The 27,490-nt window shown below is 48.5% G+C and overlaps 2 protein-coding genes and 1 non-coding gene across 4 annotated transcripts in view; 2 read left to right on the forward strand and 1 right to left on the reverse strand.

Moving 5' to 3' along the window:
* The window catches only part of LIMD1 (LIM domain containing 1), a 36,313-nt gene extending 13,786 nt beyond the window's left edge, over positions 1–22,527 (forward strand). Inside the window, exons 3-9 of one of the 2 annotated variants that reach the window (XR_012763729.1) lie at positions 9,032–9,099; positions 10,417–10,479; positions 11,958–12,088; positions 13,219–13,270; positions 15,192–15,260; positions 16,234–18,758; positions 20,774–22,527. Coding sequence is in view for 1 of the 2 variants with exons in the window: in XM_075418847.1 (XP_075274962.1) it covers positions 9,032–9,099; positions 10,417–10,479; positions 11,958–12,088; positions 13,219–13,270; positions 15,192–15,260; positions 16,234–16,371 (521 nt within the window). In the remaining variant the exon portion in view is untranslated. Of the gene's footprint in view, positions 1–9,031; positions 9,100–10,416; positions 10,480–11,957; positions 12,089–13,218; positions 13,271–15,191; positions 15,261–16,233 lie in introns of both variants that reach the window. The other variant, XM_075418847.1, reaches the window with a different exon arrangement.
* A 952-nt stretch (positions 22,528–23,479) lies between these two features.
* On the reverse strand, positions 23,480–23,552 carry TRNAR-ACG (transfer RNA arginine (anticodon ACG)). Its single transcript has one exon. It is a non-coding gene; the product is annotated as a tRNA-Arg (tRNA).
* Positions 23,553–23,878: 326 nt separating this feature from the next.
* The window catches only part of SACM1L (SAC1 like phosphatidylinositide phosphatase), a 31,244-nt gene continuing 27,632 nt past the window's right edge, over positions 23,879–27,490 (forward strand). Inside the window, exon 1 of the mRNA XM_075418848.1 lies at positions 23,879–24,102. Coding sequence (XP_075274963.1) covers positions 24,056–24,102 — 47 coding nt within the window. The 5' untranslated portion in view covers positions 23,879–24,055. The remainder of the gene's footprint in view (positions 24,103–27,490) is intronic.

Here is a 27,490-nt window from a genome sequence, read left to right on the forward strand (position 1 = left end):
GCGCAGGAGAGTAGTCACTCATGAAAGCTCAAGTCCCTCCCGTCGGGGCAGCGGCCATACTAAGATGGAAGCTGGAAGCAGCAGCAGCTGGCAGGCCGGCGCAGGTGGACGGAGAGGAGGCCATGTGACGGTGTGGGGTCCCCAGTGCTCGACGGAGAGCGGGCAGGGGGGAACCCCGCGGCGGTGGTGTTTCCCTCGCACGCACGCACGCACCTCTGCGAGCGGCCGGAAACCCCCGGCACCGGGGCTGGTTTTCTGCGCGGGGCCATCGTGCACCGGTCGCAGCTTTGCCGCCTGGCTTGTTGTGCTTGTGAAGGCATCGCTGGGCTGGCTTTTGGGTTCATCGGTGGGGTGGGACGTGCCGTCCTGCCCTGTGCTCGGGGAGAAAACGTACCCGAGGGGATTCCCCCCACCCCAGTTCACAGGGCGAGGTCGTTTCCCTGTGTCCTGGACCATCGGCTGCTGTGGGGATGGAGGGCCCACAGCTCTGTCGTTCACCCAGAGAGAGCACGTGCCTCTCTGCGGGCTTTCTCTCATCTGTGTCGCTGCAGTCAATATGCTGAGACCATTTTATCTGCCACAGAAATAGATTTTGTCCGGATAGTGTCTTGCTGCAAAGCACGTCTTGAGCAGCCCATGTGGAAACTCTGGTTTCTAGCTGAAAATAGGTAGTGCTTTTAAGGTCAAGTGGAGTTCATCTTGGACGCCATCCAGTACCAACTTGTCTTTAAGAAGTCAAGGTTGCTCATGATTTCAATCCTAAAATTTCTGCTTTGGTGGAACACTGAATGTCTCCAATAAATAAAATATACAAAATTACCTATTAAGGTAAAGCATATTGTCCTCCAGATATTTATATCCGCTGTCCTGCTGTTTTCATTTTAGTGAGGATTTCTAATTTTGCTCGTAGTTGGATTTGTTTCCAAATGTGCGTTGGTTTCCCAGATCAGAAAACTGAGAGCGTCTTAAAGAGGGGATGGGGGTTGATAGCTCATGGTGCCAAATTTGCTACACCCTCTGTTTCCTGATACACATACATTCAGAGATAAATGATGGAGCGATTTGTTTAGCAGAGCTACACGTACATTACAGGGCTCAGTTGTCAGGAAAAAAAATGTACAGTTTTATCTGAGCCACCAGCATGTAATGCAGAAAATTTGGCTTAGAGGTCAAAACAACAGATTTAGAATGATTACTTTGGCATAAAAGTCTCATTTATCTTCTTGTTTGTTACAGGGCAGAGACAAACAAGGCAGCTTTTTGCAGAGCAGGAGAGAAAAAAACTTAAGGCTCTTTCTGCAGGATTAGTAATAAAATATATTTACTTTACAGGAGGGCCATGAAAGTAGGTTAAAAAAAAAAAGTCCTCGAAACTCATAGGGCTATTTCCTGCAAGATCAAGGTGTCTGTTTCCGTCTTGGGTTTGGTTTTTTTCTTCAGTTTGTTGGACAAACAGTTGTAGGTATCAAATGATTTGCTACATATTAACCATTTAAGCTAAACCACTAGCTTATACCTCCTCAGAACGCAAAAGATGCACGTGTTTCCAGGTGTTGATATTTATTATTTTGATAGTAAGGAGACCTTCGAAATTATACAGATTTAACTAGACAGTATCGCTCTAGCTTATGGTGGTGTTTTAGTGTTTTCTCAAGGCTTCAGCCAGCCTTACATCCGACTGCTGCAGGTTGCCTGGAGTACAGACCTCTTTAGCTCTGCTAGCAGCATGATTTAGAGCAGAAGAGCCTTGTACTCGAGCCACTCGGTCCTCAGAGGAAATTTGAAAGCTAAAAAAGTGCAAGGGAAGTGTCAGAGATGACTGTGAAGGAAATCGGTAGGCGAGGAAGGAAGTCAGAAAGAAAGAACTGATTGCAAGGTGGTTTGAAGGAGGGTTCAGTGTTGAACTATAGCAGAAGGGCCAAAACGAGGACCAGATTTTGGCCCCTTCTGGCAGAGAGGTGGAAACCTTGCATGTTTGCCAGGTTACAGAATTCATCCTTTGACATGTCAACATTACTGCATGACTTTCTTTTTCTTTCTTTTTTGTAAGCTCAGTTTAACGTTGATGTCTGCGTAAGGGTAGCAGGCTGCTGTTCCAGTGCCGGAGTTTGAAATTATGTGAGCTGGCTGCCTCTTGCTACCTTCTGGGGAAATACATTTTTAATTTAGTATTTCACAATGTAGTTGTGTTTAGAGGTATCAAGGGTTGTTTACCAAATGAGGCAGCGAAGCTATCGAAGCAGTATTATCTGCGAGGGTAGCCCCCTGCTTGGGCTAATTAGTCTTAGTGTACGATTATGAGGCATGGCTACTTAGAGCAGTGCAGCTCTTGGTGTTTTTGGGCTAATTATCTTGAATGAGCATGTCCTGTATTGGTATGTAACCCCTGCAACAACAAGGCCTAGGGTTTTTGGTACTGCTAATTAAGTCTACGAGTAGACAGTCACCTTTTTCTGCCAGTGTGACTTAGTCCCAGGCAGCAGGACACACAGCCTTGCCAAGCGAATTTCCCTGCAGTGCCTCTTTCTGTATGGTTGTCTTCAGATGCAGAAACTACCAGCTATTCTGGTGGTGGCAGAATTTACTGCCTGTAATTGGATATAAACTGAATTTGCCAATCGACGCGTGTGAGAAATGTGCTGATCTTCAAAATGGAAACTGCAAAGAATTGCCGGTAATCCTTCCTCAGCATCCCTTTAATGAAATTATCATGCCAGAGTCTGCATAGTAAACAATGTATTTTTTTTAGCAAAAGTAATGTCAGAAAATACTCAGATGTGCCTGGCTTTACAGTCTGGGAGACAGGGGAGGCATCAGTGCATGTTTCCGCTCCAGTCTACATTGCTGCTTTGTTCTTGCTGACTTTTTGTCTTCAGTCTCTCAGCTCGCTGGTGCGAAATCCCCGCTGTTTGGCACAAGAAGTGCTTGCCGTAGGTGAGAAACGCCAGGGCAGCTTTCACGGTAGGATGACAGTGCTTGTTCCTCTCATGGCTGGATTTCAGGGCAGTAGTGCTTTGGGGCCTGAGCTGAAGGGGGTTTGGCATGGTCCGGGTGTCCTCAGCAGATATCCCCGCTGGAAAGGTGCAAGTGTTCAACTCACACAGCAGTGGGTGCAGGCAGGGCTTTATCCAAGTGCTGGTGGTTTGAGTCGATTTCATGTGTTTTCGTGCTGGCTCAAAGTCAGAAATCATTATAAAAATGTGAGAAAAAAGGTTGAAACCTTTAGTGGAATATATTTCCAGTCTTTCTGGTCTTTTATTTTGTAATGTCATCTTCAAAGTACTGTTTTTTGTTAAGAACAGGCATAGGATTAATTATGCTGTAAAGATTTTAGGAATTTTCTTATAATATATTGATGATACCAATGAGTTATTTTCTGAGTAGTGGCTCAGTAAGCATTGAGGGCTCTTCCATACCTAGAGAAATTTAAAAACAGCTGCTCTCTTGTATAGTTTCGATGCAGAGTTACATTCACTGAGGACACAGAGACTAGGTCCCCCTCCTTCCTCCTCTGAGCCTCCATGCGTTTCAACGGCAGTCGGTGGGTGACCACCTGGTTTTGGTGCGTTTTGGGGAACAGGGCAGCTGTCCCCGCAGTGATGCAGAGAGCAGCTGAGCGCTGGGGTTGAAGAGCGGTACCTCAGCAGGGACTCCCCAGGTCGTAGTGCTTCTTTGTCCCAGAGTGGCTTTATCTTACCTCTGAGTTTTGAAGCTTCTAGGGGTTTTCCCTTGAAAGAAAAGCATTTGAGTATCTTCTTGCAACGGTTTGCCATCAGCAGAGGCGAGGTGTTGCTCAGTTGCGTGGCTTACGGTGCTTTCGCAATGTTTCTCTCTGAGGAGCCATTTCTGCCTTCACCTGTGGTTGCTTTGCTGTTAGAGGCAACTGACCTTTTCTGACACAGGCCAGAGCGTGCTTTCGACTTTCAGGCATCAGGTCATTTTCTCAGTGTGGTGTTTGTTGGTTGTTTTTTTTTTTAGCCACCTCAAATGTGTGGTGAGAGCATGGAGGGTGTTTTTTTGCAACTTTACAATACATCTGGTATAGTTGAGAGAGAGACTGAACATCTTACAGGGTAATGGAGCTACTCTGTCTTAGCGCAGTTTTTTCTAAGAGACATCCTGTCCTCCTGCCCACGGTTTTGCCAAGGCTGTGAACTGACCTGGTGTGTCTGTTGGTGGACCACAGTCTGAGTTTACCTGATTTGGAGGATGTGCGGATGTCTGAGTGACCCTTTCGTACAGCCCCAGTTCAAGACAGACTGGAAATGTTGACACTTTGGTGTCAGACTCAGTGCTGCATCCAGCTTTAACGGTGGCCAACAGAAATGGAACAGATGGCAGAAATTAAGTAGAGCTTTCTGATGCTTGACCTAGTCTGCGGCCACGGCGGGACACCGTACTGCGTGTCAGCAAGGTCAGTGTCCACGGAGAGCTCCAAAATCGCGAGTGCTGGCCGGGTACTGGTGTGTGTCGTGTGCTGCCGAACTGTGGGCACCGGGGACTTCTGTACGATATGGAGGAGCTGAGGCCTCTGGGCTCTGCCTGCACCCATTTTACTGCCCGCAGGGTGTGCACAGACCAGAGTAGGTTCTTCTATCCGAACCCCTTTTATGCAGGGGAGCCAGAGCCACCCAGGACTGAGGAGGAGCTTGTTTCGATCCCTAGCAGCTAGACGGCCAGTGTTCCCAGCCTGCTGTCCCACTAGCGTGTCAGGAGGTGACATCCACTGGCTCCGGAAACTGAAACCCGTTTGTATTTAACCTGCTATTAGTAATCACACATCCAAATTTATCTTACGGTTGTTGTGCTCTGAGAAGGACAGATTTTTGTAATGACAAAGGCTCAGGGCTGTCAGCATGGAAGGGATCTAGGAACAGCTGTCAGTCTGCAGTGATTCTCACCCGTCTGCCCTGCAGATACCACAGAGAGCTCCACAGTACTTAGATAAGTGGTAAGTGAGGTGCACGCTGACTCCCCGGCACTGCCGGGTCTGGTCGTGCATCCCTATAGAGTCCTGGTATCCGCACATGGCCCTCTACCGTTATATACTTCAAGAGCAATCTCTTGCCTTTGAACATGGCAATGTGCCCCCATTGTCCTTTTAATAAATAATGGGAAAGCAACCTCAAAAGAGAAAGTTTGGTCCAGCTTCCAAGCAAGCAGTGCATCTTCCAGCGTCGTCCTTAGGCCATTGCAAGTCCCTGGTAAACCCCTCTCTGTATGAACTTCAAAAAGAGAGCTGTCATTTGAGAAAATGATGGACAAAAGCATCAGCATCCTGGGAGTACGGCCTGCTGGCATTCCTATTATCAGCTGCAAAGCAAAGTGTGTTTATTTTAGCACAAAGGTGCTACTGACTAAGTTTGAAATATTCTGAAATTGGTGCTGAAATGACCTTGAGGTCATCCTGAAGGTCCCACAGCAGAACAGATTAGACAGACATGTTAAAGATGAGCAGTACATGAAAGCTCAGGGCTCAAATCTCCTGTCAGGAGGAGGAACAAGAAATCTTGTAGCAACGAGTGAAGACGGTAGGTTTGAAATGCCAAAGAATTGTAATTGTCTGAATTATTTCAGGTGAGAGATTAGCTAAATTCAGGGTGAAGTGAAAGTGAAATTCGGTAAGGAGCCAGCAGTTTAAGACATGTAGTAGAGCAATTGATCCCGAAAGCGGCAAGCCACACATTAATATTCCTGGGTTTATCAAAGCACATCGTCTCTAGAGTCATCATAATGCAGATTTAAAGTAGGCAGCGATCAATATGTGATTCCTTATATGCCACTGAAGTTCTCAGTCCTTCCTTTTGGCGAAATCATGACAGCATCTGTGTGCTCAGGCGAAACCTGTGCCAGCCTCTGCAGGCACACAGTCAGAAATACCGCTTTTGAGAGGGACTTGTTTAATTTTGAGCACTGTCCCGTGGCAGGGAGTTCAGTGCAGGGACGGAAGCCACTGCTGCCCTGTTCTGCGCTGTGGGGAAGTCCCGGCACGGCTTGTTTTACTGATGCGGCCGCAGCCAGAACGTGCATTTCCCAGCTCCACCACGACGGTCCCCAGCCTGGGGAAGTGAGCTTTTCCTGCATCTTGCTTTCTCATATTTTCGATGAGGAGATGCTTCCTCACCTCAAAGGGGCGGTGGGAGGAGAAGTCCATCCCGATGTGGGCAGGGAGGAGCCGAGAGCTGCAGAGGAAGAAATTGGCTCTGTTTGCATGCACTGCTCCCGCAGCAGCTGCAGGGGCACCTGATTACTTGTGGTTTTGGCAGATTTCCTTTACACTTCTGCCAGGGGCCTAAAGACAGTCATGGAGAGGAGCTAAAAATAGTCAAAATGATCACCTTTTTCCTAAAGAAAGTAACTAAATCATCTCCTCCCTTCCCTCAAAGTGCTCTTGGTGTCAGCACCTCTTCTTTGGGGGCCCATGTAATACCAACAGCCAAATTAGAAATCTTTTATAAAGGGGTTTATCCCTTTGCTGAATGCTTGACCTAGCTTGCAGCAGATGCCCGGACACAGCGCGCTGGCTGTGGTACCTCCTCTGAAGGTCTGTTGCTATCAATCTTGACCTGCTAATGTCATGGGGTTAAAAATACACCGGGTGCAGAATGGCCGGTAAATGCTTTTTTTGTCACCGTGGAGGAATGACGTGGTGGCCGGGATCCAAACCTCATCCCTTCTGCTGGAACAGCTGCTGCTCGTGCATTGGCCAGGGCCTTCGTCCAAGGAAGGGTCTCCTCATTGCATGGCTCCGTGTTCTGTGTTTTTCCTCAGCACCAGCAGCTTGTCTTCAAGGAGAGACATTGCATACAGGTGGAAAGTCGCTTGGGCACATGCCCGTTGAACTAAACTTGGAGCCCGCGCTATCACGTAATTCAAAATCAAATGTTTTTTGCATGTTTTTCGTTTTTGGGAGTGCCAAATCCCAGTGTATTATTTACATCAGCGGGGGATTTTCGGGAGTGCTTGTTGCTCCATTAGGCTTGTTGTGGACTTGTTTACTGCCACCTCTGCCAAGGGTGCTGCAAATCCCAGGTGTCCCCATGCCTCTCCTTCACCTTCTTAGAAACTGGGACTCTGCAACTGCTGGCAGGCGTGCTGTGCTTACCTGTGACGGGCAGGCACGCAGGAGGCCTTATTGTACGAATACACACCCTGGGTTATGGGCCACAAAGCTAACGCGTCCAAGATTAGATACTTTTTATTTTGGGCTCTGGGTCCTGTTTTGGTGCTGGCAACCTTGGCAAAGCATCAAGGTGAGTGAGAGAAATCAGAGCAGGATGCTTTCGGGTTTGTCAGGTTTTCTTCCATGTCCCATCCGACGTCTGCATTGTTGCAAGGATGGGCTGGTGCCCAGGGTCGTCGCTGACCCCTGGGTAACGCAGTTGTCCCCAGCGGGGATTAGCGGGGCATGGGGGACGGTGAGCCTGTCAGGGCTCCTATGCCGCCCGGCAATGCCTGCAGCGTAACTCCGAAGCTGCTGCACCTGCAAACGGGGGCTGGCTCCTCGAGAAGTGCGCTGCCGCGTCCTCCGCCTGCCCTGCTGGCTGAAACCTGGGCTGAGACCGCTAAGGGCTAGTGGTGAAATGTTGGTCTGGCTGAATTCACTGGCAAGACTTCAGAGCTCCACTGAGCATCTCCATTTCCAGGGAGCAGCCGGAGCTGTTTCCCGGCCTCGGAGTGCCCTCTGCCGTGCACAGGAGACAGCAAAGGGTGTCTCTTACTGAAGTGGTTTTACTTGGCTTCCTCCTTTTGTTAAAGCTTTGCAGCCAGCATGGTTATTCGTCGAAGGCTGCTGGGTAGGTGCAGCCCATGAAACACCAAGATGTGACCTCCAGACCAGTCCCCTGTGTCGTCCGCATTTATACACCCTGCAGCCAGTGTAGAACTTACTTATACACTTAACGATACTTGCCACGTGCAGCGTATCAAGCAGGCGTCTGCTGGGGCCTGGTGTCTCAGTTTGGATTTCCTTCCAGCGATGCCCGGCAGGTCCCTGAAACCACCCTGCAGCAGGTCCTGCTCCGGCTGTGCCCGTGCATCGCTGCTCCCTCTGCCCTGGGCACTGCCTCCGGGCGCACACTTTGGGCTCCTTGACTGAGCAGCGCTAGCAGAGCTGCTTCAGTGCTAGGCTGCTTCCAAACCTCTGGGCGAATAGGGAAACCGGGCTGCAAAGAGGTAGGAGCAGCTTTTCATAAACAAACAAAACCTAGCCCTCTTCTCCGGGGCAAAGGCAGGGAGTTTAGACGAAGTGGTGGCAGCATGAGCACGCATTGCCATAGCTATGTGGAACTGAAAACAGGTGGCGAATGTGAGGCATAAACACAAAAGCTGAATTAAATATAAATCTTCCCCATGTGTAGAATCCTTTCTTGGAAAAACTTTGTCATCTTGTCCCTGTTACAACATTCTGGTTTGAAAAAAAAAAAAAAGTATTCTTTTTTAAATGGTTTCAAATTTTTCTTGTCATCTGTGGTAACGTGCTGGTAGGGAGCAGAGAAGCATGTTGAGTGGTCCGGTGTTGCACTCTGCTGGGGGCAGGCCGGGTGGTCAGGTATTGCGGTGGCTTATCTGACAGCTGCTGGTTGAAGGCACCTTCTAGCAGAACAGCACAGGAGTGACAGTTCGAGGAAAGATGTCATGTATGGATCACTCTCTGCACGCTCTTTCTTCTTTCCTGCTTGCTCCTCTCCTGGGGTGTTTCCCAGTGTGAGTCAGAGTACCCTCACTCCCTCTCACCAGGCCATTTTGTGTTGTAATCTGCCAGGAGGTGGTCCAGGCTTGCAAAGCTACCTCCTCTGCCCGCAGGTGGGACTGTTGCAACTGGAGTTCATCAGCGACCACCAGTGGAAGAGGAAATGGGGTTGGTGGGGCTGGAGGCTGGGATGACCTGTGCTGGGGTTGGGTGCTCTTCTCCAGCTGTGCAACCACCGTGCTCGGATGCCCTTGTTCGCTTCTCAGAAGCCAGTTTTTAGTCACATTTTCTCCCTGCTCTCTGCTGACCTTTCTCTTCTCCCTGTGTTTTTTTCCTTAGGTCGAAAGCTGAGAGGAAAAGCCTTTTATTTTGTCAATGGCAAGGTGTTCTGTGAAGAAGATTTCCTGGTAAGCACGCAGCCGACCCTTGTACTGGCATGTCTCCGCCTCCCTGGCAGACACGCAGCATTTTTGCCTGTCAGCTTTGCCTGCGTTTCACATCGCTCTAGTCCAGCATCCTGCCTGGCCATTCTGCTCCACCATTTACCCAGGGCCAGCCCCAGCCATGGTGGCTGCCCACATGTGATGCTGGAAGGACCCAAGCAAGAGGCCGTGGTTTTGCGGTGCAGAACCCACTAGTCAAAGCTATAATCTCTTGCAATGGCTCCTTCAAAGCGTGTCTCTGTGGCCATGCCTTGGGGGCAGGAGCAAGATGAATGGCTGCAGAAGTATGAATGAGTGAATTTTTCTTTCCAGTCAGCTGGGTTTGGTTGGGCCTCTCAATGGATATCATTCTGTTGCCCTCAATGGATTTTGTGTGAACATACCTGAGCGTGAAGCAACCCCATGGTCCTCTCCTTGGCTAGTGGAGATAAGAAGCCATATACCCTTCTGCCCCTGAGTCCTGATAGATTAAGCCTACACTGAGACTTGAAAAAGTTGTATTTGCCTACTTATTGGGGAAGTCTAGTCATTTCTGTCAGAGAGAAGTGAGTTAATCTTCTTTGCTCTCATCAGTATATTCTACGCGGGTTGAAAATGGAAAGGTTGGTTAAATGCATCTAAAATATTTAATTTTTCCAGTTTGCGTTTCCACCATGTAAGACAGGACTGAAACTTTAGATAGATGATATGTTGTGCCTGAGGTGCATGTCATGGACATGTCAGGCAGTTCCTTGCCATTAGGTCTCAGCAATAGCAGCAAAAAAGTTGCTTTGGGCCAGACTTGATTGTTGTACTAACAAGGAGCTGGGACAATGCCACTGACCTCGGAGAAGCTTCAGTAGACCTATAACGGTGTAACCAAAGGAAGAATTTGGCTTTCCAAGCCTATAGATACAGATAATGTGATATGAATATGTGATAAACACAAGTAAGTTCCTGGCTTGTAGATTCACATAGTCAAATAAGCATGTAAGTCTTATTAGTAAATGCCTTATTTGCATGTGCATTTATGATATTTATTTATATATGTAACTAAACCTAAATTTAGAACTTGAAAGTTATAGGAACTTGTAGTCCTTCTGAACACTGGAAATCTGGTATCTTTATAGAATATCCTCTGGGGACCCATCCATAGCTTGATATACTGAAAAAAGCACAGGCAAGTTTAGCTTGTGTAAGGAGCAGAGAAAGAGGCCACACAAATAACACCCCACAATATACTGTTGTTTGTGCTCGACTAGCCTTGTGAAATTTTAAGCCAGTTCTTTTTTGTCTTTGCAGTATTCTGGTTTCCAGCAGTCAGCTGACAGGTGTTTCATTTGTGGTCATTTGATAATGGACATGGTAAGTGATAATTGCTTTAGGAGACAAAAAAAATCCAACAGCTTTTTAGAATAATACATCAAAAGCAACATATATTCATATCCAGTACTGTCTGTTATCATCTGGTGGTCTGCCTAGTGTGAGATTGGTAGCAGAAAGAAAATCCACTAAACCTTTTGTTAATTTTTGTGAGGAAGTGAAGCTGGCACCCTGCTATGTGTGATGCAGAGACTTTTTTCTGCTTATTTTCAGTGCACGTTGAAAAGCAGAGCCTTCAGGATTTTCAACCCCTTTTGAGCTTCCCCGAGCAGTGTATTCGTAATCCTGTCGATGCTTCCTGCTCAGAAGTGCCATGGCTCTGCAGTGCTCCCTTGCTGTGGGGCGTCAGTGCAGCTCTGCTGAGCCTGTCTTCCCTGTAGTCAAGCTGTGGCTTCCCACGTACCTTCAGGATGAAGCTGCTGTCTTGTTGCTGGGTTTTGTGGGTGCTGATACTCTGGGGAACAGGTTTGACCCAGGGTCTGTGATCCAGACCTCAGTTCAGATCTGCCCAAGTCCCTGCAAACTCTTCAGTAGATGTGTGGCCATCCTGCTGAAGCAGGCAGTTCTCATTAGCCTACAGCAGGTACCATCCATGCAAGATGTGCACGGAGTGGGCCACGGCTCAGGGGGTCAGCTGGCCTTTAGCCACCACCGGGCAGCATTCAGCTGTGGATGATTCACAGGGAGACAAATTCATGGTCTTGTAGCTGGTGGTGTAAAACTACAGCTGAGGCAAGGAAATTAGGTATTTCTGGGTAGTCAGTTCACAGCACGCCTCCCAGTATTTTCTGATGCTTATCGTTAATTATCTTTGCTTGCCTGCTTACACTAGAAAGCATTAAAATTGGAAAAGCTGTTTTATACTCAGAAGTCTGATCACTTGGCCGATGGACCATGGTATTCCAGGTAGTAGTTGCTGCCCCAAAGCCAGCAGGTGAATTGCAACTGTTGAGTTCGACACATTTTCCATAGTCTGTGTTCATTAGAAAGCCAGGCTAGTGAGTAGAAAGCTCTTGGATAGCTAAGGAATTATGAAAGCCTAGCAATAGTATTTGTTTCATCCTCTCATGGAGAATATAAAGATATATTTCCTTTTGTTGGCCTGGTACGTCTTGCCTTGTGATCCTGCTAAGTATTCTTTACGTGTTGGCTTTAGAAATTATTTTCTTTCCTTTAAGTTCTGTCACTCTTATCCGTTGTAATGGTAATTACGGTGACTGAGACTCTAAATTGTTTTCTTACCCATGCTAATAATTCATTTCTCTGGAACCAGGTGATATGTATTGATTCCAGCTGCCCTTTCTATCCCTGTTAACTCATTTTTTGGGTGAGCTGCCTGAAAAAAAGACACAGACGCGCTGATGAATATGTAGCATTTTCTGATGTAAATCTCTGTGTTTATTATTTTCACCTTTATTAGCCGTTCACATGCATTTTTCCTGTCTCTTGGTTTGTTGCAGATCCTGCAGGCTCTAGGAAAATCATACCATCCAGGCTGCTTCCGATGCGTGGTCTGCAACGAGTGTCTGGATGGTGTGCCGTTCACTGTAGACTCTGAAAACAAAATCTACTGTGTCAGAGATTACCACAAGTAAGGACAAAATAAACAGCAGAGATGCTCCAATCAATAAGCCTCTAATTTTGCTTTTCAACTAGTTAGGAATTGCGGGTTAGTAAAATAGGGTCAGGGTTAGACGCTAGAAGTGTGAGGATGGGGCTAGATGCTAGAAATTCCTGATGTCTCTTCTCTCATCCTGCCGTTGACTCCTGTGTAACTCTGAGCAAGTCACTTAAGCCCTGGATTTCAGCTACCCCTTCTGCAAAGCAGAGATAGTGAGAAGCAGTGCTCATGAAGTGTTCTGTGATGTAAGGGCTTAGCCTGCTCTAAAGTAAGACTGTGAACATCTGTGGAAATCAGTGTGAGTTGCTTTTTGAGTAGCTGAAGGGCTGAGTTTGACTTTTAAAGAATCACCACTGAACCCGCAAAGCAAAACTTTTATCCAGCTCTAAATTAAACAACTGAGAAATCTACTTTAAAAATCACTTGTCATGTAGACAGTAAAATAAAATAGCTGTTCTCTTAGCTGGTAGTTGTGATATTAGAGCTGCATAGGTTTTGAGAGTCCTGCTGGCTTGATTTGCCTCTTGTTCTGTTTTCTGAGCAGGCGGAGCATCAAGTGTTGCTCAGGCAGCCCCTGGAACTGTTCTGTGTTGTGCCAAGATTAGAACTGCCTCCATGTGCCACCGTTGTTCTGAAATGATACATATTTCCTTGCAATTTAATTTAACGTAATTATTTATTTATCATGTTACGTTGAGTTATAAGGCGTTAAGGAACCGTACAGTCCCCCATATTTTCTCTGAGGTTTCCTGCCCTGGGGCTGCCACTTTTTTTTATGTGTTTTTCTAGGGATGGTCCTGCTCATTTTCTCCTCATTTTTTCTTCCAGAACTCTCAGTAGCAGCCAAGACTTTTACAGTGATTTGGGTTTTTTTCTGGCACTGAGTGTAAAGTATAAGGTCTCTTTTTGCCTGATTGAGCAACGTGTGCCAAACATTACTTACAATCAATGCTAAAATGAATTTATGATCTTGGGATGCAAAGCTTTCTTGTGGATAAGTTATTTACAGCTGCAGCTTTTCATCTTGTCGCTGATAACTTACAGGTCTTTCTTTTTATGTTGATCTATAACTTGCTTTCAATTTCTCATTGCTGTTCCAGAGTTTTAGCTCCAAAGTGTGCAGCTTGTGGACTTCCCATTCTGCCCTCCGAGGTGAGAGCTTTTTATTCCGTGTCCACTCAGAGGAGGGTGCGTTGTGTCTCAGGTCTCGCTCTCTTTCACACTTGACCCTGTGTCGAGCAGGCAGGTCCTGCTTGACTAACCTGATCTCCTTCTATGACAAGGTGACCTGCTTAGTGGATGAGGGAAAGGCTGTAAATGTTGTCTACCTAGATTTAGCAAAGCCTTTGGCACAGTTTCTCACAGCATCCTGCCGGAAAAACTGGATGCTCATGGTTTGGATGGGTGTGTACTTCACTGGATAAAATAATGGCTGAATGGCCGAGCCCAAAGAGTAGTGAATGGCGTTAAATCTAGCTGGCAGCCAGTCACAAGTAGTGTTCCCCAGGGTTCGTTATTGGGGCTAGTTCTATTTAATATCTCTATCAATGATCTGGACGAGGGGATCGAGTGCACCCTCAGTAAGTTTGCAGATGACATCAAGTTGGACAGGAGTGTTGATCTGCTTGGAGGGTAGGAAGGCTCTGCAGAGGGATCTGGACAGACTTAATCAATGGGCCAAGGCCAGCTGTATGAGGTTCAACAAGGCCAAGTGCTGGGTCCTGCACTTCGGTCACAACAACCCCGTGCAACGCTACAGGCTTGGGGAGGAGTGGCTGGAAAGCTGCCTGGCAGAAAAGGACCTTGGGGTGCTGGTCGACAGGCGGCTGAACATGAGCCAGCAGTGTGCCCAGGTGGCCAAGAAGGCCAACGCCATCCTGGCTTGTATCAGAAATAGCGTGGCCAGCAGGAGTAGGGAAGTGTTGTCCCTGTGTACTCAGCAGTGGTGAGGCCACACCTTGAATGCTGTGTTCAGGTTTGTGCCTCTAACTACAAGAAGGACACTGAGGTGCTGGAGCATGTCCAAAGTAGAGCAACGAGGCTGGTGAAGGGTCTAGAGCATAAGTCTTGGGAAGAGCAGCTGAGGGAACTGGGCTTGTTCAGCCTGGAGAAAAGGAGGCTGAGGGGAGTGCTTATTGCTCTCTACAACTACCTGAAAGGAGGTTGTAGTGAGGTGGCTATTGGTCTCTTCTCCCGAGTAACTAGTGATAAGACAAGAGGAGATGGTCTCAAATTGTGCTAGGGGAGGTTTAGATTGGATATTAGGAAAAATTTCTTCACTGGAAGGGTTATCAAGCATTGGAACAGGCTGCCTGGGGAAGTGGTTGAGGCACCATCCCTGGAGGTATTTAAAAGATGTGTAGATGCAGAGCTTAGGGACATGGTTTAGTGGTGGAATTGACAGTGTTAGGTTAACGGTTGGACTCGATGATCTTGAAGCTCTCCTCCAACCTAAACAGTTCTATGATTCTATGATTCTGTGAATGTCCTTGTGGATGGGGAGAGATGATCGCTTCCTCTGGAGTGTAACCTTTTGACCTAAGCTCGTATGCTGTTCTTGAGATGTGGCCCTTCTTTTCCTCGATAAGGAAGCTTATTCTTGCTGGGCCACGCTGCGTTTTTAGTCTCCTGCAAAATTATACTGCTGTTAGTTTTATGTTTGGGATACCTTTCCTTCGTGTCAATAAATGCTGGTGGCACTCATGAATGACCACTGTGTGACCCCTCTGGGACTAACTTGTTTTAATACTTGGAGGAGATGAATCTTGGGCAAAACCAATTTTAAATGCTGAGAAATGTGGTATGTTGAAATTACCGGATGATTAATGCAGGATTTGAGATAGGTGTGACTGTTCAACAGAGAGAATTGTACATTTCTGGTGTTACATTTTAGAGGATACCTGCAGTCAGTTGATGATGAAGCTTTACTGTAAAAATAACTGCAGGTGGCAGGATTTATTTGTGATGTCTAACCAGCAGCCCAAATGCATTTTGTCAATGCTCGCATTGTTGCAGGAAGCAATCTACAGAGTGCATGTGGCTGATCCTGCTGTAATCCTTTGAATGCTTACAGGGGTCTGATGAGACCATTCGGGTTGTGTCCATGGACAAGGATTACCACGTGGAATGTTATCACTGCGAGGTAGGTCAGCAGCTTTCTCAGGGAGTGGGCACTTAATAGTGATAACTACTGTTACTTTTAAGATGGAAATAAATCTCCTCCCTTCCAATGGCAGTAGATGAGCCATTCAAACCTTGCATTGTGTGACCCTTTCTATCAGTGGCTAAGAGATTTCCAGTTTGTGGACAATTTTTTTGCAGCAATGTCTCTCAGGTGCAATTTTATTTGCTATCCATAAAGTTATGGGCAAAGGGTTAATTATCACTTTTAAAGTTGGGAGTTTATTCATTAATGAAGGAAACATTGTGACTTAGTAAGGTTTATTGCTGCCTTTCAGAAGCCTTGAGCTGCAGATCGCATCAGTGTATCTGATTTCCAAGTCAGATTGTTCAAAAATGCTAAGGTGATGACTGATCTTGTGCCGTGTAAGTTATCTTCACTCTCAAGGGACATGAATATGTCATTGGGGCTGAAGAAAGGATATGGCTGCACAAAAAAATCCCAAGAGATGCCAGCTCTTAAACACCGTTTGGTCTCTGGGCAGGGCTTCCCTGAGAGCCTTGATACTTCTGCACCGTGAATTAAAATAAATAGATACCTTCTCTTACTGTGCTCTTAATGCAGTGAAAAGAGGCCCTGACTTAGCAGGCTGGTTTCACATCAGCACAACTGCAGTTACTGTAATGTGAAGAGGTGAATCCTACCTGAGAATGTAAGGAGACACGAGCATGTTTAAAATACATAGGGTTGCACCTTGCCACAAGATAAAGCGGATTCAATAAAACTGCTCAAGACAAATTTGTGCAAGGCTGCCCCTCAAAATGCCTGTGTCAGTTGCCTGCCTTCCTGTGGCACATGTTGGACTTAATAGGAAGGAGCTGTTGGCTGGGTGTCTTCTGTCCTTGTCACAAAATCACCCTCCTGGAAGGCAGACCCCAGCTGACGCTGGAAGCTGGACACATGCTCCAATAATTTGCATGGCCTCTCCTTGCAGGACTGCGGCATGGAACTGAACGATGAAGACGGGCATCGCTGTTACCCTCTAGATGAACATTTGCTTTGTCACTCCTGTCATCTGAAACACATCGAGCATGGCACAAGCCCAGCAGCTGCGTACCAGCACCACTACTAGGCAGAGTGGCTGACATCGGAAAGCCGGGACAGAAGACATGTTACATGATCTCCCTCTCCCCACCCTCAGCTGAATTCCTGTGCATGGTTTTCACCAGTCGACAATGTTCCTGTACAAGGACATGAGAGATTTTTGCTGGATTTCCAGAGTTGGTGTGCTTGTGAGTTCCAGCTGTATCAAACCATGTCTACTTGACCAAGAACGTGGCATGTTATCTAAACTGATCGGTTTACTTTTACGTGCCTTTTTCTGCTGTCTGGAGATTCTTGTTGGCTCATTTTGGAAGATTCTTCAGTGAAAGCACAATTTGCTATCGTGCCTATGAACTCAGATCGTGCCATGCACAATTAAAAAGCCAGAGGCTGGCTTGACTGCCTGCCTGCCTGCCTGCTGGGGGCATCCCATCAGTCTACTAAGTGTTTCCTGACAAGTACATTTCATCAGATTCCTTGAAGGACATCAACCTATTAATGCCAGTGCTTAGACACTCGCTCTCTTTTTATTAATTCTTTAGGAAAAGAAAAGAAAGGGTTCAGTGCAAAACGGTGCACTCAGATCTTCCAGTTAAAATTCCCCGAACTCCGGTGCCAAGTCTGGCTATAAAAGCACCAACTCTCTGAGCACAAACCAGGCATGCTGCCTGGCAGTTGGAGGCTGACATCCCTTTTCAAACAGAACAAAAAACTGGAACAAGCTAGGCTAAGCTACCATGATGACTTGGGTCCCGGGCTTGCATGTCAGCGTGATACGCAGGGGCCAGTCTGCTGTGTCAGAGTCTGAATAGTGGATTATATTTGGAAAGGAAAGGTCGGGATACTGAAAGTGTGGACATGGGGGAAATCCATCCTCATTCTTGCTTGCAGAGCTGGCTTTGGAAAAACGTTCTCTGTACATAGACACTTGCCTGAGTTTTCCAGTTTGTCCCCATCACTCAGCCCCCAGCCTGGCCACTCCTTTCCGTGGTGTTTACGCAGCACAAAGCCATTTCATAATGGTGCTTATTTAGAGCTCTGGGAACAAACTCGAGATCGCTATGAAGGCTTTGTTACACAGGGATTTAGAGCACACTCTACAACCTGTACTCAGATGAGTATGTTGGTATAAACAGATTTGCTCCCATGAATAAGAACAGCTTATGTGAGCGAGGGGTTAGGGAGTTTGGCCCTTACTGCTGAGAAAGCAGAAATGCCAATCGTTTCTCTTTTAGAGCCCCTCTGCTTTGTAGTCAAATAAATCGGCTCACCTGTATGCATTGCATATAGGACAGGTGTGCCTGCAGTGCGTGTCCTGTAGGTGCAAAAGCTGTGCAGCTCCTCGTGTACAGGCACAAAGTTTTTGTTTAAGAAAAAGCTCTTAACTTAAAGCCTCAGATGCAGTTGAAGATCTTAGCTACCCTTTCCTACTTACTGTGTGGAAAACCAGTTAAATCCTCATGTATCTATACTAAAGGTGTAAGTTTGGTTCTGACTGGTGGAGGAGGAGATGACATTCTTGAAGATGTTTTTAGTGAGGAAACTACGATAAATCAGCTGAGCAGTGGCACTGTGACCCCTGAAATGAGCGCATGCCAAGAGCCCACTATGGTTCAACCAGACCTCTTTTCCAGTAGCATGGATGTAGCTAGATAGGTGCTTGAACTTCACACCATGTAGTCAGACTGCCTCGTGCAGCCATCTGGAGCCGCGCAGGTGCTGCGTAGCAGCAAGCTGCCAGTCTCTGCCCATGCTAGTAAATACCACGGCCTCTGTTTTGAGTGGTGCAAGTTGCTGCGCTAAGTATTAAGATGCACATGCATCTGCTGTAAAACAAATGGAGACCAGTGGCCTGTTAGCACCCTCCTACACGTCTGTATCAGCTTACCTCGGCTGAAATGTGAACGTCCGAAACTGCCCAGGCCTTGGGAGCTTGGTGGTTTTGGCATGGAGCTTCTTTGGGCCGGCACACCATCCAGCCTTCTGCCCCATCCAGCCACAAGCACCTCCGCCTGCTGCTGCTGCTCTTCGGGATGGGGATGGCAGCACACGGCTGGAGGTCAGTCCTGCGCTGGAAATCATCCAGAGCTCCAGCTTTGGTGTGGCTTGGTTCTGCATCTTCCTGGGAACATGCTGCCTCTCAACGAGTGACTGAAAGCTCAAGGCGGGGGACTTTGCCGTTGCAGTATGCATGGCTCTGGGGCACATATGTCTTCGGAGAGTTTTACCTGTGATTTTAGAGGAGGTAGAACTGACCCCAAATATGTGAGCGCCCTAGAGCCTTAAATTTAGCCTCCAAGTGCTGGATAGCGAGGGGATGGGAGCCAACACAGAAGATAACCGGTGCTGTCTCCAGGCAGTATGGATCGGGGGCAACAAAACAGCCGGGACAGATCCTGCAGTGCTCTCACCCCGGTGCGTCACATCAGCTTGTGTCGTGCAGTGCAGCTAGGGGCGGGGAGGGAGGTTCAAGGTGTGACTGTGGTCTTAGGACTGTCTGAAGGGACTGAGGTGGGAAATAACACTAGCTGATATCCCTGGTAAAGAATTCAGGTAGTCCTGGGCATGTGGTTCCCCTCCCTGAGCTTCCTTCAGCAGCAAAGTCAGTGAGATATCAAAGTGGCTTCTCGAAGTGAGCTGGAAACACCAGGCTTGGTCATCTGTTGTTCTGTCTCTGAGAGACCAGCTACTAAGTGGCTCATGCTTTTGCTAGTGCTTGATTTTTAGAGTAACCCCTCACGCATAGTTTCTGGCCTTCATTTTGGAAAGATCTGGAAACACTAGTGGGACTGGAATTTTCTTTTTAAGCTGTGGTTTAAAATACTGTCTCACTCTTGCAGTCATCCCCACAACCCCAAAATAAGCAGGAAAGGAGGTGAGGGGGAGAAGGACATTTTTCCTCTGTGGAAAGCCTTGAGCAGCCTGTATGTGTCGAGTTGTCTTGCAAGACCCCCCTTTGCATCACCGGAAAATTTGGCCTCTGCTCCCACACAGTGTCTTCCTACTCCTGTCAGCCACCTCATATCCCTCGGCGCTGGGGAAATGAAGGCTGCCCTACTTTCAGTTTTGAGGTCCCGTATAAATTATTAAGTGCCAATGCTCTCCTTTCCTGTATTTGCGAAGAGCTAGAAAGGACAGCATGAAGCTATTGAGGATGGAGCGTGTGAGTTTGTGGTTTTGAAGCTAAAGCATCTACTGCGTTGCCCGGCTCCCCTTTGTGTGCTAGCTTACACGGCTCTTATCTTTGGGAGTTTGAATTCATTTAAGCTCATTATTATTCCTCCTTGGCTGTGGGTGTCCGAGTCCCTGTTGATTGTCCCCGGCTGGTCCCCGGCTCTGCAGCTGCCTGACAGTGGAGCCGGGGTGGGAGGCAAGGGCATCTTGCACAGGGGAGGCTTCTCATCCTCTTGTCCCCACCATGAAGCATCTGTTGAGCTGCAAGCCCTCGCTGCCTGCCTTCAGGCAGCTCCCCCAAAGGGGAAGAGGGGCAGACAGGTAGCTGTGAAGGTGCCAGGCTTTGCGTCCTCTGCAGAAGAATTTCAGAAAACTTGTTGAATTCTGCCTGTCTCCTGGCTGATATGCATTGGGTTTTGCTGTTCATGTGAACCTTGTTGTCTTTTTATTTATGAAGATGCTGAAATGTGCTATGAAAAGTTGGTCTTAATTCCTCCTCCAGCATGCTCTTCTGACTGGTTTTAGGGTAAGGGACCCTTGGAATCCCATTGTGCTGGTAATGAGCAACTCCTATGCAGACAGTTACTCAAGTGAATTCCCTGAAGCTTGCTTTCAGGAACCAGAGCTTAATAGATTTTTTTTGTTCAGATCATGCTGTTAAATTTCTATTGTTTAGAATACAGAAACTCATTTAAATAGGATTTTTGCATAAAAGCCAGGGCAAAAGCCCAGCTATAGAAGAAGCAGACATTTTTGTGTAATTTAAATTGTATGAAGCACCTGTGATCAAAGTGATTTAGGAAACTGTCCTGATGTTAAACACAGGGAAGAGCATTTTCAAACACCCCGGTGAGGAGTGTGTGATGAGGTCTGTGGCTCTTCAGTTTCTGAGTTTCGTTTGGGAGCTTTTAAAATGTTTTCCCAGTCTTTGAGGGTTTAAATGATTTTTTTTTTTAGATCTTTTTACTGCAAAGTGAATAACTCCTTGGTCTGGAAATGTCAGAGTTTCATCAGCATCAGGTGTGCTATGGCAGCCTTGAAAGGGGGAAAACAGGCTCTTAAGAGCTGGTAAGGGTCTGGCTGGCCATGCAAAAGAAAGGGTTATCTTTGGCTGTCAAGAGAAGAAAGTAAGAATTTTCATGTGCTTTCTCCTTGTGCTGATTTTTAGCACTTCGGCAAATATTTGGCATCCCCGAATTTCAGCATTCAGGTCTGTTCGTAAGTGCTGCTGTGACCTCTGTGTCTCTCTCCCCTAGGTTCACAGCCCTGGGAAGAATCTCAGGCGCGTGCTTCGTAATCAGTTCAGTCCCTGTTTTGCACTTCCCTGGAAATTTTACCACTTTATTATTTCAGCAACAGCAAAACTGGGTCCTTGCTTAAAGGAAAATTGACACATGCTCTCCGTCCTTAGTTGAACACTTTGACCTGATCCTCCGAATTACCTGAATATCAACCTGCTACTGGTCGATGCAGCGGCAGCTTTGTGCTAAGAAAATCATGTGAAGGACTCTATCTGCACCGAACTTCAAGTGCGCAGGCAGGCCCCCTGAAACCAATAAGGCTGCGCACGTACATGGAAATCAATCTGTGCGTGTAGGTCAGTGCTGCATCAAGGGCAGAGTGATGTTATTACAGACGAGACATACCTGAGGATGAATCTGCGGCAGTGTAAAAGTTGCCTTGAGACGATCGCTGAAGCGGACTGCCAACTTTTTTGTTCAGTAAACAAGAGTATGTACTGAAGCAATGGGGGTGCACGGAGGAAGAAGGACGTGACTAGAAAAATACAGTAGCTGTAGGGTAAAGAAGGCAGGTGGTTACAGAGAGCAGGGGAGAAGGCGGCACGGAGGGAATTCGCTTGTGTTTATCATATTCCTGGACATTTATTAGAGGGGGTTTTGAGGGGAAGCACACCTGCGTGCGCTGGTCTGGACTGTGCTTCTGCCATGTTGGCCTCGGCTGCGTGCTGTGTGTTTGCTTTTGGGGTGGTGTGTGCTGTCGTGTCTGTGCACATGGACACGCGGCACGCGCTGCCTGCGGGAGACCTGCCCTTCGCACCTCTGCGCCCCTGCCAAGTGTTTGTAGATGCATTTTGAGCAACTTTCTGTGCATGAATGTAAGGAGAAGTTGACTCAGGCTTCATCGCAGGGGAAACTTCTCTGGAATCAGTACCTGCGGGCAGGGAAGGGCTATGGCCAGATACACGTCCCTTTTCCCCCATCCTCTGAGGCCGAGCGCCTGTGTCACTGGGAGAAGCTGAGAGGGGGTTTGCCTCTCTCATCGCACAGCATTTGTGCGTTCATTTTTCTTTTCCATTTCTGCGCCCTGCCGCTTGCTGGCTGCAGTGGCACTAGGTGTACTTACTGGAGCTGACTGGGCAGACATCTTACTGCCATGAGCCCAGGCAGAGCGTGGAGCTGCTTGCCCACCCTTTTCCTAAGGAGAAGCAAAATTAAGCTTTTCTGAGCAATAAAAATCCTCACACTGCTTTCTACCAGGGCAGCCAGAAGCTCGCGTGGCAATATGCATCAGTAGCCTGCTAAGACACGATGAGAGACAGGAAGAAACTGTCCTCACGTGAAAACACGTGGCGTGGAGCCGCGGAAGGCAGGCAGTGGGGCTGCCCTGCGGCCTCCGATGGAGGGATGGCTGGGCTGCAGTTCCCAGCTCTGCTGGCACCGACCCTTATCCCCACGCAGCAGGTCTGCGGTGCACGGCGAAGCAGGGACCCGGGCGCGCACACACAGGCTGTGGCTTTCTGTATCTGGAAGGCAAAGCCAGAGCCTCGCTAACGATACAGAATGGTACTAATTATTTTGTTTGTGTATCCCTCAAAGCTCAGCTCCAGGAGAGGGTATTTTAGGATTTTGTGCTGGTGTAACTAACCTTAGCCACCTGTGAACACAGCCCTCTTTTCTTCTGTGCTGTTAAATATTTATAAAGAATGAAGGCCGGCAGCGGGGGCGAAGCCGCTGGCCTGCTGTGATTTCAGTGATTAAAGACAACATCGTAAAGCAATGCTCAGCGTCAAGTCTTTCTTAAAATTAAGATGATTGTCATCTCCCAGAGTCCAAGGGGAGGGAGTTGTGCTGTGAAATGATGGTTTCTCGGCCTCTGCCTTCCTCCTCTTCCCCCGCCTCAGAAGCTAAAGCGGGGACTGGTGGGGGGGACCTCCTCAGTGGGGTTCACCGGGGATTTCCAGTGCTTCACAGGTGGCTGGTATTTGCTGCAGCCCCATCAGAGGCCATCCTGCTCTGGCGGGGCCCAGGTCCCAAGGAGAGGGGCTGGGGAGGGATGTCCTACAGCGGGGAGCAGGCTCCGGTCTCAGCATGGGGGCTCTCCTTCGCAGCGTTGTTGGGGATGGTTCCTCAGAGGGTTTTGGGGAGAGTTCCGGTGGCTCTGGGAGGCAGGAGGCCAGGTGGGGACCCCGGAGGCTTCGCTACTATCGGCGACCATGACGCCTCGTGTCTGAGGGACGGGGTGCTGCCGTACTGCTGGCCGAGCAGCACCACAGCAGCACGGAGCTATCGGCTGAAATTAAGCAAACAAATAGGAGTAACTGTAATTACACTTCGGGGTTCCCCCTCCTCGAGGCAAGAAGCTGCCCCACACCAGGGGACGATACCCAGCGGGTAACTGGCCAGGAGGTGCCCCAGGCCTACTCTGTGCCAAACCCCCGGACCTGGGCTCCCTCCTGCCAGCGTGCACACCCGAGGTGGTGACCGTGGTGGGGGGCTGCCAAGGGCACGAGGGCCCCTGTCACGCAGCCCGACCCGGTGGTGCCGTGGAGGCCGCCGCGCCTGGGGGACCACCGCGTTGGGGGCAGGAGGGTGGCCGCGGTGGGGCTGCGCAGGAGCGGAGGGGCTCAGGCAGCACCCTCGGGCTGGAGTCCAGGAGGAAGAAAAAATGGGGGGGGGGGGGGGGGGGGGGGGCAGGAGGGAAAAGAAGAAAAAGTGAGCAGCCGAGCCAGCCAGGAGTCGAACCTAGAATCTTCTGATCCGTAGTCAGACGCGTTATCCATTGCGCCACTGGCCCTGCTCCTGCAACAACTCCCGCCCGCGCGCACTTCCTCCGTGCGGCTCACCACAGAGAGGCGCGGGGGCGGGGCCGCCGGCCGCAGGGTAGCCAATCCTCCCCGCCGACACCCCTCCCCGCGGCTCCCCTGGGGCGGGGCTTACCGCCCCACCCGCCCGCCGGCCAATCCCCACCGGCTCCGCTCGAACGCCTCCGCCCCTCACGCCCCCGCTTGCGCGTTACCGTTCCGGGGTGCCCTGGTAGCCCCCGGCCCGCCGGGGGCGGGGTCAGAGCGCGGTAGCTGAGCCAATCGCGGGGCCGGCGAGTCAGCCCAGGCCCTCCCCTTTCCTCCATAGGTGGCGCCCCGCCCTGTGGCTCTCGCTAACGCGTGCTAGTAGGTTTGTCCTGCACGGGGTCCCGTCCCTCAGGCCGGGGACGCGTCAGTCTGGAAGGCAGGGAGCGGCCGGGTCGGAAGGGGCGAGAGCGACGCGGAGCCGGCGGCGGCGGCGGCCGGAGAGGGGCGAATGGCGGCGGGGACGACGGCAGCGGCGGCCTACGCCAGCCTGAAGCTGTGAGTGACCCGCCGGGACGGGAGGGGGTCGCGGCTCTGTCACCTGCCGCTGCCGGAGGGAGGGAGGGGCCGGCCGGCCGTTGGAGCAGTGGCCGCCGGTCCCCTCATGGCCCCGCGCGTCTGGGTCGGCCCCGGGGAGCGGCGGCGCCCGGGGCGGGGCGGGACCCCGCGGGGCTGTGCCGGGCCCTCCCGGCTGGGGGCGAAGGGCTTGGCGCGAAGCAGCGGCTGCGTGCGGCAGCCCGGGGCGGGAGAGGCGGGAGGACTTTGGCCGCGGGCGCCGGTCCGGTAGCGCAGCGCCGGGTGGAAGCGCCGCGGGCGGCCCGCGGGTCCGGCTCCGCTCCCCCTCAGCCGTGTCGCGATAGGCGAGGGGAGGCGGGGTGCCTTCGGCTCCCCGCGGGTGGCTTCTGCGGGAGCTCGGGCGCCGGCGCGGGGCGCTGCCTGCGCGGCGTTGCTGCCCGGCGGGAGGGCCGTGAGGTGCCCTCGCCCGTCGGCCTGCCGTGGCACAGGGTTGTTGTGGGGGTTTTTTTTCTTGTGGTACGGTGAACTTCTGGGACCCTCCCGCGGCTTTTCAGATAAATTCTTCTAACCTCCCACTGTAACTTTTTCATTAAAATAAAGGTTTTAGGTGGGGAATGTAACCCTCTGAACTTGCGTGTGCCAGATGTTTGCTTGCTGCCCTTCACACCACAGCAGAAGTTGCATAACCAAAGCAATAGGGAGTTAAAACCGGAGAGGCGTTTCCATTATAAGCCGTCGCGCTGGCCGGTTGAAACTCCTGAAAACAATGACTTTGAGCTTGAGACTCTCTGTGGCTGTCTGAAGCCAACAGTGAAATGTCCTTGCGTGTCCTAAAGGTGATCCCAGGCTTTTGGCCTCTAAATGTTAGCTTGAGACTCTGCAGTTGAGTTACGGATGCCGTTTTCAGGCAGCAGTATCTGAAAGTGATTTTTAAGCCTGGTTTAGCTTTACTTAATGCTCTGTTAAACTTCATTTGACAGTCATCTTCTGGATTCAGAGCAAACATACTTAGATCTTTCTTAGAGATCTGCACACAGTTACACGTAATGCTGTTATGTGTTTAAAAATCACTGGACTTCCTTCCTTATTTTGATCAGGTGACTGTGTGAGGGCACACAGACACTGGAGACAACTGGGTATTACTGAAGGATAAGATCCACAATTATTGTTGAAAGACTTGCTTATTTGGTGGAAAGCTTTTTTCCCACTAGTCACCTAAACAGTATTTGTCTTTCTTTAAGCTGAACTTGTGATCTTTTTGCCTGCAGAGGAGGAAAGGTGAGTTGGATAAGTAGCAGTTGTGTGACTTGTAGTACACAGTCATTCTTGCTGAGAGTTTTTTTTAAGGAAAAGCACTTTTCTGGATACAGGCTAGTAAAGAATTCTATCATTTAAAGCTTAATCTTAACTAAAAGTAAGCTTTGATTATTTTTTTTTTGAGCAAGGCTGTCTCAGATGTAGTTTAACACAATTTTTTTCACAAACTTGAAAACAGAATTGTTTTGTGTTCTGAAAAACAGGCTTTTTGTCCTGTTATTACACCAAGTTGTGGTTATGCCCACAGACTTTCTACCAAGCGTTTTAAAATGTAGGGCCATAACTTGGGTGGTGAGTCGAACTTACTAGGTTAAAGTTGCTCACTAGGTGGAAAGGTTAAAGGAGAATGCTCTTCTGAGAAATCCAGGCTAGACTTCAGTTTGGGGATTTAGTGGTAATAGTGCTTTTTTTTTTTTAACTGACTTCTCATTCTCGTTATGAAAAGATTGGATTCTGCAACTGTACCTCTTCTGGGTAGTCCAGTGGCCCTGTATAGATCTTCACTGATTGTAGCGCTCCTTGGGGTCCCATTCTGTACATCGAATTGCAGGTTCTAGCTCTGAATGCAGACCTGGTGTTTCTCGTGTTATCAAAGGTAGTGATTCAAACCCTTTGTGCCTTGACCAGCGTCATCAGTCAAGTTCAGGTAATACCAGTGCAAATACTGTCTGTACTACCATTGGAACTAGTTGAGATACACCAACAGGAATTGGGGGAAAACTATTAACCTGAAAACTGCTGTCCATAGTTGTGTCATCTATGTCACTGCTATGCTTGTTTAACTGCCTCTTGTAGCCTCAGGAATAAATTGTAAAATTGAAACAGCTATTGCAGGTAGCAAGCTAGTGGGTGGTAGTGATGCTACCAGTCCAATTAATCAATAAAAACTAATTGGTAAAGCTGTCTGCAGAATAGAGAATCCTGGCTGTTTTTGGCTCACTTAAAATCACTTTTTTTCTTTGTGCTTAGGTGAAGACTTATGTTGTTAGCCTTCTCAGTATCCTGTGGGTCTCTGACACTAGCTGTGTTTCAAGTTTAACTCCCCCTGCACACAGTTACGCCTAAATGCTTTGTGAAAGTACTTGTCAGTCATTGGTAGCTACTGCACTTGAACACACTGCTTTCTACCTGTCTGTTTTTGGGGAGAGGTCCAAAAGTGCATGTTGTCTTTGGGTTTTTTTAACTTGTTTTCCAAACTGAGTTTTCAGAGTTTGGATAATACTTCTAGAAAGAACAGCTACACACACTTTTTTCTGCTTCGTCTAAGTGGCTGTCGTGGTGAAGCTCAGGGATGTTGGTTGAGGAGGGCATTAGATTATGCAGTAGAATATTTTTCATCTCAAATGAAACTTAACTGGAAATAGTTATTATGAAGATATGCCTTTAATACATGCCCTTTTTTTGTTTTTAAATGGTATTTCTGGTAGTGTTTTTTTAATCCTGGGATTATACTCCCTTTCTCCTCCTTGCAACAACTACTGCTCTATGGGAGATGTTCCAGTTCCTTGAGCTGTTTCTGCTCGAGGTGTAGTATTTATTGTACACTTGTAATTAGCACACCAGCTCACCTAGAAAATCTGGAATCTCTGGAGTGTTGAAACCATCAGCGTGGTAGCGCTGTTACTTAACGCACTGTTGAGACTCTGTGCATATACGAATGTCTCTCCTGTATCTCACTGCAGACCACTGGTATCTTGAGTACAGCAAATGCATTGCTGTGCAGTACAGGATGTACTCTTGGCTTGCTTTATTACAGTATTGAGAGGCTGACATCAAGAAATAGGAGTTTCCTGCATTAGAGCGATGCTAAGTATTTATGGTGGAATAATCAATTACTGAAGTAAGGGTTTGGCTGTTGAGGCCTAGAAGATTTAAGTGATATTGAGTGAAGTACTATCTTTAGTTGCCATTAGAGTGTGATGGGTCCTCTTTCATGCTGTATCCGAACACAGGAATATTCTTGTCTTCTAAGATCAACCTAATTAAAATGTGAGATGCGACTCTGCATCATCTTCATGATATACAACACAGCTTTACAATATAACTAATGAAG

Source organism: Opisthocomus hoazin, chromosome 4 (assembly GCF_030867145.1).
Source record: "Opisthocomus hoazin isolate bOpiHoa1 chromosome 4, bOpiHoa1.hap1, whole genome shotgun sequence".
In the NCBI taxonomy this organism is placed as follows: domain Eukaryota; kingdom Metazoa; phylum Chordata; class Aves; order Opisthocomiformes; family Opisthocomidae; genus Opisthocomus; species Opisthocomus hoazin.